The 13,121-nt window shown below is 40.9% G+C and overlaps 1 protein-coding gene across 2 annotated transcripts; it reads left to right on the top strand.

Moving 5' to 3' along the window:
* LOC146466874 (uncharacterized) lies at positions 1-11,190 on the top strand. 2 transcript variants are annotated; one of them, XM_085126748.1, is made up of 7 exons: positions 1-226; positions 4,651-4,840; positions 6,120-6,367; positions 7,650-8,354; positions 8,746-9,136; positions 9,474-9,715; positions 10,101-11,190. In XM_085126748.1, exons 2-7 carry the CDS (start codon positions 4,658-4,660, stop codon positions 10,342-10,344), a joined length of 2,013 nt encoding a protein of 670 aa, XP_084982874.1. In that variant the 5' UTR covers positions 1-226; positions 4,651-4,657; the 3' UTR covers positions 10,345-11,190. The 2 variants fall into 2 exon arrangements, with proteins under 2 accessions (XP_084982874.1, XP_084982873.1); XM_085126747.1 differs by having other exon boundaries at positions 4,646-4,840.
* The last annotated feature ends 1,931 nt before the right edge of the window (positions 11,191-13,121 follow it).

Genomic DNA, 13,121 nt, shown 5'->3' with positions numbered 1-13,121 from the left:
GGCGGCCGACCGTGAAAGTATGGGGGCGAGTTACAGTTTCAGAGTTCCTAGAAAATGACCGGAAGTCAAGCAAGCTTCGGGGAAGAAAATCTGTTGTCCATAAAGAAACGTGTTACGGCATATATTTTTATAATTTCTCACAAAGCGATGTCCATAAAAGCACAGCCATTGATGAATGAGCGAAACTGTAGACGAAGAAGGATTTTCAACACACTTTAATATTGAGGTATGTATTTGTGTTGTAAAAATTTCCGAGGACGGGTTTGTGTACGACGACCATTTGTTGCTATTAGTAGATTTGAAATTAAAATTATGGTGGGCCGTGACTGTGAAATGCGGCCTGAAAAGCAAGAAAGCTGGTCGAGTAGTATAAGAATTGAGGGAAAAACAGAGTGGTGGATTAAACGACAGGAAAAAGAAAAACTTCAGTCAAAGCAAGAACAATAGTCGCTAAATCTCAAGGAAATTTTCGCGACATAAATTATTCAAATTATTCGCGATTTGAGCAACAACAAGAAAAACTGTGGTAATTTTATGGTCGCTTATAATCGTGATAAAATATGTAGATCGGACAGCAACAACTGTAGCTCTTCAAGATCGCGGAACCTAGTGTATACATAGTGTCGTGAAATATTTACTATTAAAATTGCGACTGGAAGTTGAGGCGGCTGTTATCTTGAGACAAAAATATTATTATTAAAAGTAAAACATTAGCTCATTCGGAAAACAAATTGTACGAGAAAAATACCAGCCGTTCACAACAAACTTTATTGTAAGAGAAAACAATTAGCAGGGGGAAAAAGCCAAGTACAATTAATTATATTATTCGGTTTTATCAATTGAGTTGTCCTCTGTAAAGAGATTCTGGAGCTGACTTTTCGAGCGTCTACAGCCCCTCGTCACAGCGAATCAAGCTTTGAGGAACTTAGGGCTAACGCTCAAATAGTCAGCTCTAGAATGTCTTTTAGCGGCCAAATTACCGTTATCATGGGGATGTTTCGAAAACGAAGACCCCAAAAGCGAAGACCGAAGACCTAAGACCCCCTGATCGAAAACGAAGACCCCTGATCGAAAACGAAGACCCCCTGATCGAAAACGAAGACCCCCTGATCGAAAACGAAGACCCTTTGATCGAAAACGAAGACCCCTTCATCGAAAACGAAGACCCCCTCATCGAAAACGAAGACCCCCTCATCGAAAACGAAGACCCCCCGATCGAAAACGAAGACCCCCTCATCGAAAACGAAGACCCTTTCGCCTCAGCTCAGACCTAAAGACAAATTCTGTCAAGTGCCTTTGTCAGTATTGACATACACAAAACAGCATTTGTAATGAACTGCGATTTAGGGGAAAATTAGGTATTATTACAAATCCTCGTGTTCGTTTACCTAAAAGACGGAATCCGGAATCCGGAATCCGGAATCCGGAAACCGGAATCCGGAATCCGGAATAAAAGAAAAAACAAAAATGAAAATTCGTCGACATGAAAATTTCAACGAAGGTTTAAGTCACTTGGGAAACAGTTTTTATAGCTTTTGGAAAATTGTAATATCAGTCAGGAGCCCAGTGAAATTTTCAAAAGTTTCCCTTAGATTTCAATTGCTTAGGCAGTTGAGCCACTCATTTGGAATAAAGGTTCCTGATCTTCAAACGTACCCTTAAATACCCCCACACCTCTTCCTACTCGATAACGTTTCCTCCTGCCATAGCACGAAGATAGACAATGAAACATAACTAGAGAAAAGAGTCAGTGTTGCGTTTATCACTCATCAACTCTTCGCAAGACTCACTGTCTTTGCATAATAATATAAAAAGTCTTGAAACAAATCCGTATTGGGGTGGCTTAGATTTCATCTTAAAAAAAAAAGCTTTGAATTGGCACCGACCCTGGGGCCCGTTTCTCGAAAGTCCCGATAATTAACTGGCCCGGAAAGCTGTTGTTGTTTACATTCAAGGTCGAGGTTTCAATAGTTTTGCAGATAATATGACAAAACTATCAGTTAACAAAACAAAATGGACTGGTTTGTTAGCTACGACCCGCACTTTTATTCTTTAGATTTTCATTTGAGTATTTGATTTCGGGCCCGATAAGTTACCGGGACTTTCGAGAAACGGGCCCCTGGATAGAAGGCGGGTAAAGTTATTTATTCATTTATCAACTCATCCGTCCGTCCGTCCGTCCGTTCGTTCGTTCATTCTTTCCTTCCCTTTGTTCCTTCGCTCACTCACTCACTCGGTCGTCGTGGTTCTGTCATGCCTGCCGGCATACATTCGTACGTTCAATCATGTATGCATGTATTCATTTATGCACCTTTTTACAAAAGAGTGTCGAGCTGCCGGTACAAAGGAAACGTTTTATGTCGATGGCCTTTTTTGAAATACAGTAAGAACTTCAGGAGCCTGTGAACGATTTCCCATAATTTAGTAATCACAATAGCAAGCTGTAGATAACAAATTATTTTATATCCTCTAATTCTAGATACCTTGGAAGCCGGTAGATCAATTGATTTTGATTTAGAGGTAATAAGTCTAAATATTTTAAGCCCCATTCCCACCCTTATGCCCAAACAATTTGTTGAGCCGTAATATACGTTAGTCACAATGTTATGACATGTGTAAAGATATATTGCCATCGTCACCATTGTGAATGCGCTAATTTGCCTACTGTGCCTGTCAAAACACCACCAATCGTACACATCCCTCTCCCCTAGCTTTTCCGAAAGAACGAAAATCCCCTACTCACAAGCCAATCAGCATACGGCAAGTTGCACAGAAAAAGAAAAATAGAAAGAAAAGAAAGTCTTTCCTGATTTACGGATTCCGTTTATTTGATTTTATAAAAATAGATAGGTGTCGTTTTGGTGTGTTTTAAAGTTTTACGCTTTAAAGGGACTGTCTTAGAATACTAACACTTAGGCAAACTTTTGAAAATTTCACTGGGCTCCTGACTGATATTATAATTTTTCAAGAGCTATAAAAACTGTTTCCCAAGTGACTTTAACCTTCGTTGAAATTTTCATGTCGACGAATTTTCATTTTTGTTTTTTTTTTTATTCCGGATTCCGGATTCCGGTTTCCGGATTCCGGATTCCGGATTCCGGATTCCGTGTTTTAGGTAAACGAACACGAGTATCCCTCCCAGGATTTGTAATGATACCTAATTTTCCCCTAAATCGCAGTTTAATACAAATGCTGTCTTGTGTATGTCAATACTGACAAAGGCACTTGACAGAATTTGTCTTTAGGTCTGAGCTGAGGCGAAAGGGTCTTCGTTTTCGATCAGGGGGTCTTCGTTTTCGATCAAAGGGTCTTCGTTTTCGATCAGGGGGTCTTTGTTTTCGATCAAAGGGTCTTCGTTTTCGATCAGGGGGTCTTCGTTTTCAATGAGGGGGTCTTAGGTCTTCGGTCCTCGCTTTTGGGGTCTTCGTTTTCGAAACATCCGTTATCATGGTCAGTTGATAAAAGCGAATATTCACTTCCCCTCCCAAACCGACGCAGCACCATATTTTCTTTAGAAACTAAACCTTGTCGATGACAAATTCTGTCATATTCGCTACAAAAACACCACCACAAAAATATCAGGTGAGACCGAACTTGCCAGCCGTTGGCCAGTCTAGCTATAAAATTGGAGTGACGCACCGGAACGGACGGACGGATAAGATATGCTTTCATAACATATGCATTGTTGGTACTTATTTATATTGAGCCTTGCATTGTAACTTTCGTGATTTTTGCGACGAAGAAACAGTTCCGTCCATGTCTTACACTGAGAATAAGGTCAGTAAATAAAAGCACAGTCAATTTATGCCGGGGTTTTTGATACAAGGGGATTTGCAAAAGGTATAACTTGCTAGGAGCCTAGCAGAGAGATATGAATTACGCCGCGTTAAAATGCGCACCCGAGGTCTCTCTAGACCTGATCAAAATTAATACATCATCGCTTTCACTTATTCAGTAAAGTGAGTTTAAAATTTGATCAACGGGCACTAGGGGAAAGTACTGCTCAGTTTCGCCGGTTTGCATGTATACGGTGAATAAGAATTATTTTAACGTCGAACGTTAAAACCTCCACGAATAACTAAATATAAATGTTAAAGGTGTAGTATTCTCATTTAAATTTGACCTCTTTAAAAAGAAAAGCTTATGTACAATATTATTTTAAAATAGCAACAACTTTCATTTGCCCACTGTTAGAACTAACTTGGGTGAACAGCGGTAAGCTTTTCATGCCGTTATTAAATTAAGGGACTGTAACAATTTAAGTAATATTGTTAGGGACTGTGACTGAGTCTAACTTGAGATTTAAATCTACTAATTTTTCGAGTTTATGATTTATTTTCTCAACTTTCTATATTATATTTATTATTTTTATTAATTTCTCTGTTATTGTTGTTAGGTTTCTTTTGACACATTGTTTTTATTGTAATTACAACCCAGAACCTCCTTGAAAACCATTTTGTAGAGGAGCTTTCTGGTTAGCTTTCCATGCCGTTATAAGGACTGCTACAATTTAGGTAATGATTTTAGGAACTGTGAGTCTAAGTTGAGACTTAAATCTACCTATTTCTTAAAAACCATTTTGTAGAGGAGCTTTCTGGTGAAAATATTGAGAAATCCTCATTACTCCCTTTTGTTCCTTTACAAGTAAAGGAACACAATGGAACCGTATTTTGTACCAGATGAGTTCATAAGAACTCCACCTCGAGATCACTTAGAACAAGCCTTGTACGTGAAGCACTTGGACATTCGCGGGAATTTAATACAACCACCAATGAGATATGACAAAGTGGACGGTGGAAACCTCATCTTGGAGTATCTGATATCAGCGGATGGCCCACAGGTACGGTTATACTTATTGGGTCGAAGGAAGGGAGATGGGGAGGCGTTTAGTAAGTTGTAGGGGATTTGATCTTTTCCACCTTCACCCTCTGAACGTATAACTGAGTCAGACTTTTTTGGTCCAAGAGTGCGGGTTAGTTTAAAAGAAGGTTCTCTGTCTCATTTAATTTCAGACTTCCTATTTATGTCAATAAATGGGCATATGTAAACATTACAAAGTCTTTAAATGCTGCAATTAACGATTTCATGGACGCGCATCGTACCACAAAGATTAAGAAAAATCCTAGTCAATTTATGTCATAGTAATCGTACATTTGTTCAGCGATGGATTAGTGACCCTTTAATTTGATCCGTGAGAACAATTCAACTTGAACCAAGTTCTGATTTCAGTAATCTGAAAACTCTACGATATTATGAGTATTTGCCTCCGACCAAACTGAATGTGTCCCAGCCTGGAATCCCCCGCTCAGCATCATATGTATGTCATTTGGTTCTCACTTTCCTCATATGCCCCCGAGGTCCTATACTCCCTCGGGGGAGCAGGGATGGCGAGAACACTCCCCTCCCGCCACTGAGACCGGGGTTCGATTTCCGGACTCGGCGTCAAATGTAGGTTGAGTTTGCTGTTGGTTCTCGTCCTTGCTCCAAGAGGTTTTTCTTCGGGTACTCCGGTTTTCGCCTCTCCTTGAAAATTTCTAAATTCCAATTCGATCTGGATTATTGTCAAGCACTTTATCACGAGCCTCTGGCTTGGGAGATTGCGCAAGCACTCCCCGTGTTATTGACATTAAATACATACTTTTTTTTTTTTACCTCCGAAGGATTTTCTTTTGGAGTGCCTCTTATCTTTTAGGAGTTTTCCTCCCTCTATATAAACATTACCATCGCAACTTCATATAAACACGCTTATATAATGGTAATTGGACTGAGTGGAGTGCAATTTGGTAGCGTTTGCGCAGCGCGAGTTTGATTTAGAATCACAAGTATGATTTCAGACCAAAATTGCATGACACAAAGTTCAGTTACCACTTTATTACACCTATTTTGAAATCACAGAGTTTTATTGTCAATTTTAATATTCTATTTTTGTTAGTTCATTTCCATTTTGTTGGGCTAAAGAAAGGATGCCATTTAGAGCAAAAAATGGTGCAATTTGGGAATAAATCGTACTGTTGAGAGCCAATCAGATTGCAAGGATCACCAGTGATTTCAAAATGGGTGTAATTGTGGGGTCGAAAAAAACCGGCTCAATATGTGGATCTCAAATTTATCTTTAACAGGTAGTAGACAGGCTTATGACAGTGACATTCAAGCAGGAGAGAGGTTCAGACAATGATAACGCGGAAAACATCTTAAAGCGAGGGATTTTCTTCAGCGGCGAGACGTACCGATTCCTGGGTCATTCCAACTCACAGCTCAAAGAAAAGACATGCTTCCTGATGAATGCCACTGATGAAGACATCTACGAACTACTCGTTCGGTTTGGAGATTTTTCCAAGATCAAGACAGCCGCCAAACGAGCAAAAAGGTGAGTGGGTGGATAATAGTTAAAGAACTGAACCTTCGTTCTAAAGGAGAGTGACACTCATGAGTGACACTTTACAATCTTACGACTGATACCCAACTGGTTCTAAGATTCCTGATAGAGTTGGGACAAAAGATTAGAAAGAAAGGTTTTAAAGGAGAGAAACTGGTTAACCGACAGAAAAGCTTTAGCCGAGCTTTAAAAATAAGCATCTTTCTTTATTACCAGACAAGCCGCTTTCGACATTGCTCAACCGAGCAGTACGCTGTACGCGCGTCACATAGCTCGTCACCAGTCAAACAGTGATTAACAGTGATTAAATTTCTCCTTGTAACATCAATGCTTAATCAAACGCTGCAGGCTGCTGCTTGTCAACATCACATCTGAAACCAGATGAAACCAGTCCTCAGGCCACACTGATGGCCAATATTAAGAGTGATTAACAGTGATGAAATTTCTTCTTGTAATATCAATGCTTAATCAACCCCTTAGGTCATGAGAATTAATGATATAATCACCCAAGGTGAATTTCTTGATATTTTAATAACTTCTCCACAGTCCTTTTATAAGAAAAGTATGGGGACAAGATACGACAATTTGTTCTTTGATATTTAACAATTAGATTATGAGCTCGAGATTTCTATCGCGTGATAGTTGATGAGGGCGAAGCCCGAATCAACTATCACGCATAGAAATCGAGAGCGAATAATCTAATTGTTTTAGTATAAATCTACTAGTCGTTCAAAACTAAACAAGTAAATTATCTATTTCCTCATCGCAGACACTTCGAAAACGCGAAGAAGCGGGCGCCATTTTGTTGAAAATCGCTACTCACTATCTATCACAGAATAGATAGCGAGTAGCGTAGCCAATCAGAGAACGGCATTCGTGATAGAACACTAGTAGATTTATACTAATAGTGGTTATATGGTTAATCAAAGTTGACCACTATCCCACTCAGAGAACATCCTTATGAAATCCTGTTGTATTTGAGCCGATGACACACGAATTGACATCTTAACATCACGCAATTGTTTGTTCCTAAAAACGCATTGCTGCATTTTGGTCCTCAAATGTTTTATTATGACATTTCAACCTGATAAACGCTGAACGAAGGAAATGTGTGAGCTGACGATGTTGTATTAAATACTACTGAACGCTGCTGATCACGAACAAAAGCAGACTCTATTCAGATGAACAATGTTCAGCAATAAAAACTTGGTCATGTAATGAGTAAAAATGCGTCGTTGAGAATTTTTCGCATCATTATTGTTGCTTGTCATAGGATTGGACTTCTGTTCTCCTCATTTACGCGCAGCATCAGTTTGGAGGAACACGAGTACAGTGTCATTGAAGACGTGGAGCGCGGAAAGTACATCTTCACCGACGGGTGTGGGTTCATGTCCGATGCATTTGCGCAACAGATACAAGATCTGCAAAACCTCGAAGCCAAACCCAGCGTGGTTCAAGTTCGGTACCAGGGCTTCAAAGGTGTGCTGCTCCTCAGTCGACAGCTGGGGGACCGGGAACAGGTCAAGGTACAGTTCCGCAAGTCCATGAAGAAGTTTGTTATCCCGGATGAACGCATGCGTAACACGTGCACCACCTTTGGAGTCGTAAAGTGCTCAAGGCCCTACACCGTTGGTTATCTGAACAAACAGATCACCATGTTGTTGGCCGACAGTGGTGTCAATCACGGCTACCTTACGGGGTTGCAAAATGATTTTCACTCCATGTTGAGGGAGCTCTGTGGCACTGCACAATCCGCCGAGTACTATCTCCGCATTAAAGGCAAGCGAATATTACTCGAGAGGCTGCATAACTACGGCTTGGAGAGCCACCGCCTTCAAAAGGATCTGAAAAGCCTTCGCGCCAAAGAGGTTAAAAAAATGCAGAAAGACAACATGGCTGATGCAGGTGACCAGGGTGATGACGCTAGCACCAGTCTCCAGCAAAACTCGAAATGCAAGATGAGAGTCCTGGTACCCAGGTGAGGCTCAATACTGTACTATGATTTGAACGTTCCGTACTCAGTGAGAAAATGCGATAAACACTGCTGTACGAGTGTTCACTACCTCTATATCCCGTCAGCGAATTCAGTCGAGATTGGAAAGAGGCCCTCGCTTGCGAACAATTTTAGCTCAGGAGTGGTTGTTTCACAGCATCTGACTGATAACTGATTGACTAGCATCCCATCCAAGAAAAATAGTAATGCACCTAGTCTCTTTATACTAAATACGATGGAGCTAATCGCGGCCATGAAAAACCCATCTCGCTCGTTTGATCTACTAGTATGCCCTGCTTTCTTCAAGGAACGTTTATTTATAATTGCTGCTATTTTCTTTCTGTACAGCTGATCACAAGCTTAATTTTCTTTCCAGTTCCCGAATTGTGTTTGGGGTGTGCGATCCATTCAACGAGCTGGAGTACGGCGAATGTGTTTTCCAGCCAACTTTGTTTGACGAAGTCCAACTTGCAGAATTCCAAGCGGCACAAGAAGTGATGGTTGTGCGCAATCCGTGTTACCATCTCGGCGACATCCGCGTTCTGAAACTGGTGAAGGACAAACCACAGTACGCCCATCTCAGCGATTGCATTGTGTTCCCTACGAAGGGCCGCCGACCGCATGCCGACGAATCCTCGGGAGGCGATCTCGATGGCGACGAATTTTTCGTCAGTTGGGACTTAAACCTGATTCCTCGATGGCGCAGTGAACCGTTCGACTATTCATCTAGCAGCCCGCTGGTCGCCATTCCAAATGCGATAAAGAAGGTACAATTTAAACAACTGAACATATAGAGTGGAAATTGATGAAACTGGAAGTTCGAAACTTGGGTCAGCTTGAAAAAGTTTGACCAGAACTTGTACTGTGTACTGTTGGATGATGGCGGTTGCTTTACTTCGGCTTAAATGTTGACCCAAGTTGACGCAGTCGTTAAGTGTTTTGGCTACAATTTTGTAGCGGGGACAATTAACGACTATTTCGATCTTCCCACCAATGTTATCAATCAAAAAGAACTGTAGAGCGTTCAAATCAGTCACTGGTCATATTCATGATCTTCAGTGACTGACAAAGCATTTACCAACTGCTATTCCTATTACTTTTCAGTACTGGGAACAGCTTACAAGCCCACTGCTCAGTCGCATTAACGCCTGGGGTCATAAATCATTCCCATCTCTGTTTGGAACGGTCCAGCAGGCCGAGAAGGCAAGGAAAGAAAAGGAGAGAAGATGCATGCTTGAGTACTTCACCAGCTTCAGTAATGATCTAGTGGGAAGGGTGGACGCCATATTCATGAAGTATGCTGCGCTATACGGTCCTTCTTGTCGTGAATGTGTCTATTTAAACAGGTAAGCAATTATCAGGCCCCTACTCTCCTAACTGTCCGCCTAAAGTTGACTTGACAAAAAACAAACTTAAATTATTGGCCCAGACCGTAAGAATGAGGTCTCATTCTTCGTTTCTCTCGAGCTCCCTTTGGGGACATCGAATGACCATCCCAAACTACTCACGGCTGGTCTTAAGTGCTGTCAAGATGATGATTCGTTGCAATTTACAAGTTAACATAGGGCGGAGATAGAGGAGGGTGATGAAGAGGAGGGAGGTGTGGGAAGGAGAATTCTTGACGAACTGAAATGACGTCTGCGGAGAAGAGGCAAGCCTGTCTGGAGGGATTCCTGGGGAGATTCCAGTCAAACACAGTTTTTAACTTGAGTATCACTTTGTATCAAACAGGTTCTTTTCCGATGCCGTAGACATGGTAGCGACGAAACACCTTTTGGTGATGGAACTTCAACAGCTGGAGCGCGAGTATAGAAGATTAACACAAAATCCATGGGAACGCCCTCTTCACGCTGTAGGCCGGCTGATGGTGTGGATGGACTGGCAAAAGCCACAATTCAAACCAGGTGACGACGTGTGGACGCAGATGGAGGAGACAACAAGACTGTTTGTGGAAGAAATGTCAGCGAGATCTTAAAGTACAGTTTCACGTGCTCGCCGCAATTCTTGGAAAATAATACGAAGAATATTCAGGGACCTTTGAAGATTATGAACGCAACTGACTTGAAGAAACACAATTTGAATGATCCGTTGATTTTTGAAGGCCGGAAAACGATTTAAGACGTATATGAAATACTCAGCTGTAAAAATGTTTATTTATTTTTTAAGTGCGTTATCACCTTAAAATATTTGTCATGACCTATTAATTTGAAAGGACTCCTTCAAAGGTACCACTTCCCCCATTTTCTCCCACCTCTTCAAGACGTTTGTGATACGGCCACAGAGGTTATAATAGTACACAATCCTAAGTGTTTACTCGTAGCACAAGTTCGAGCTAGATTAAATTTTTCTTTGTTCAAAATTCTCATTATCAGATGCTCAATGCCCAAAAGCAGTGAATTTCAGTCGGGATCAGTGATGTTCCTGGCTGCTGTTGGGGGTAAATCAGTAGAGAACCTTACGAAGTGGTTGCGCTTACGTTTAAGCATGAAGCCTTAATTAACAAATAGTGCCTATCATAAAAACTAAGATTATCACAACAGTTAAATACTATATAAAAGATTTACAAAGTTTCATTCCTAATCGTCTTATTACAAATCGGAAATTTTCCTCTTCGCCTCAATCTATGCAGCATGCTGCTGCATAGAATACTTTCGAAAGATTTTATGGGAAAAATTGATGCATTTTAAGAAGAAAACTTAACTTGTTTCCGCGCGCTGCTACGATACGCAGTTATTCGGAGAAGTCATTTGTAGTTGCAACATCCATTTACCAGTCACTATTGGATAAGCTAACAATCAAATAAACTGCTGAAATACGTTCACCACTGGCTTGATCTGATTTCAGTCTCGCGTGTGTCACGTCAGTAAACTCCATTCCTGTACGGTCTGTTTGAAGGGAATGTACGGCATGTTATCAGAGAGTGTCACAGTAATACTGCTCAGTAGCTTTCATCGGAATAGTTATACTTTACGATTTCGTCCACAGACTCAAAAGGCAGAGCAAAGGAATGTAATTCTCAACAGCCGTTTCATTTGAATGATTACCGTTTGAAATGATTTAGGATTTCATCCACGGACGCAAAAGATAGAATCACCTTGAACGCCATAATAGACTACAGTAGAGTATTGCTCAGCAGCTTTTTAGTGAAATGATTTTATCCACAGATTTTATCCGTTCCCAGCATCTTATGCATTTGACGTCATAATTTTCTAAAATCTAAAACTAAAGAGCCTCCAAAGTTTTTATCCCCATCAGGGATAAGAGGCCGTATATTTAAAAACTGTTTACAATTTTACAGCTCCATAGCCTACATAGCGTCCTTCGTTTGGAAATCAGAGCAGTTTGAATTTCACGGTTATGGAGTTGCGTCACAAAGAGCTACGATCGACTTTGATGAAAAATATATGCTTATCTCATTTTTTTCAGCCTTTTAGAAGTTAGAACATTAGAGAAAGTGCTTATGTAAGTGGTTTTGGTGTTCAGTACTGCTAATCAGTCGCTAGATAGCCAAAGTAAGTTCCAGATGTTAACGTATTTAACGACCGCCATATTGGTGTTCCACGGAGGTACACTAGATGGCGGATCCATACTGGGCTCTGTAAATTTCGGCAAAACATTTCGACGGATATCTGACGTTTGGGGAGACGTACAGGCCTAAAATTTAAAGAATTGTCTCCTTTAGATTTCCTCTATACTATCAAAACTTCTCAACTTTTTCCACTGCATGGTTTTCGATTTATTTTTCTACTGCGTGACAGTGCATACCAGCAATAGTTAATTGCTGCTTCTCTTGCTTATCAGTACCCAAATGCTCACATGCACATTGTAAAGCTTAATCAGCACCTCAGTATTGTGGTAAAGCACAGTATAGAAATTCCACACGCAGACTCACAACTTAGAAATACCCTAACTTTGACACCACAGTAAAGTACTGCTCAATGGTTTTCATTTGAATGGCCGTACTTTAGCTAAGTTTTCGTTTACAGAATCGAAAGACGGCGATAAGCAGCACCACATGAACGTTGTGAAACTGGATGGGATGCAAGGAGATTCCATTCTCGTCGTCTTTCGTGTTCCTACAGCCTCCTACCACACATCTATAAACCATTCTCAACACAGCAGCCAAAGCCACGACTACAGACTGGTCCAGACTGTGACTCGGCTTTCACGTCACAGCCTGACTATCCCCAGGTCTCCCCTTTGCGCGATTTTTGATGTGACCAAAAGTAAAATTTCACGTTTTCAGCGTGCTGAAACGAGGTGAAAAAAAAAAACCCGTTATCTAAGACATTTATCAGAATATCCATAGAAGAATTTCATCTAGATTCGATCGAGCAAACAAAAATTCAGTTAGGATTATTGAATGAAACTTTTTACAAGAATGTAAAATGATTTCACTATAAGCAGACAGTTTTCTAAGGGCAGATCGTTTCCGTATGTTCTGCATAACATACGCCTCACTCCTCAGTTGGTGGTGGGTTCTCAACAACCGCGAAAAGTACCATAGACGTTGTGAACATACCACAGCGGACAGTGGAGAGGGGCCTAAGAACAAGTTACACGGTTAGCGTCTTTCTTCCGGCCGTTTTCGAGGAATTGTCCTCTCTCGATATCACTCACATCACCCTCTTTACACAGACGCCGTTCATGGACTAAAGCAGATTCGCATTTTTAAGTAGGTGTAAAGAAAGAAGCATTTCACGTTATCAAGGTAGGAACAAAAGTAAAATTCGACTTACGAAGAGTGAAAGC

This window comes from Pavona decussata, unplaced genomic scaffold, assembly GCF_977016875.1.
Source record: "Pavona decussata unplaced genomic scaffold, jaPavDecu1.1 SCAFFOLD_140, whole genome shotgun sequence".
Taxonomy (NCBI): Eukaryota; Metazoa; Cnidaria; class Anthozoa; order Scleractinia; family Agariciidae; genus Pavona; species Pavona decussata.
Note: the sequence above shows the minus strand (reverse complement) of the source record. Positions and strands in the feature narration are given on the sequence as shown.

Bases quoted from the DNA above. Each gene is read 5' to 3' on its own strand.
- LOC146466874 (XM_085126748.1), top strand. From the start codon at position 4,658: ATGGAACCGTATTTTGTACCAGATGAGTTCATAAGAACTCCACCTCGA. The intron at 8,355-8,745 runs GTGAGGCTCAAT...TTTTCTTTCCAG, and splicing joins ATGAGAGTCCTGGTACCCAG to TTCCCGAATTGTGTTTGGGG. The intron at 9,137-9,473 runs GTACAATTTAAA...ATTACTTTTCAG, and splicing joins TTCCAAATGCGATAAAGAAG to TACTGGGAACAGCTTACAAG.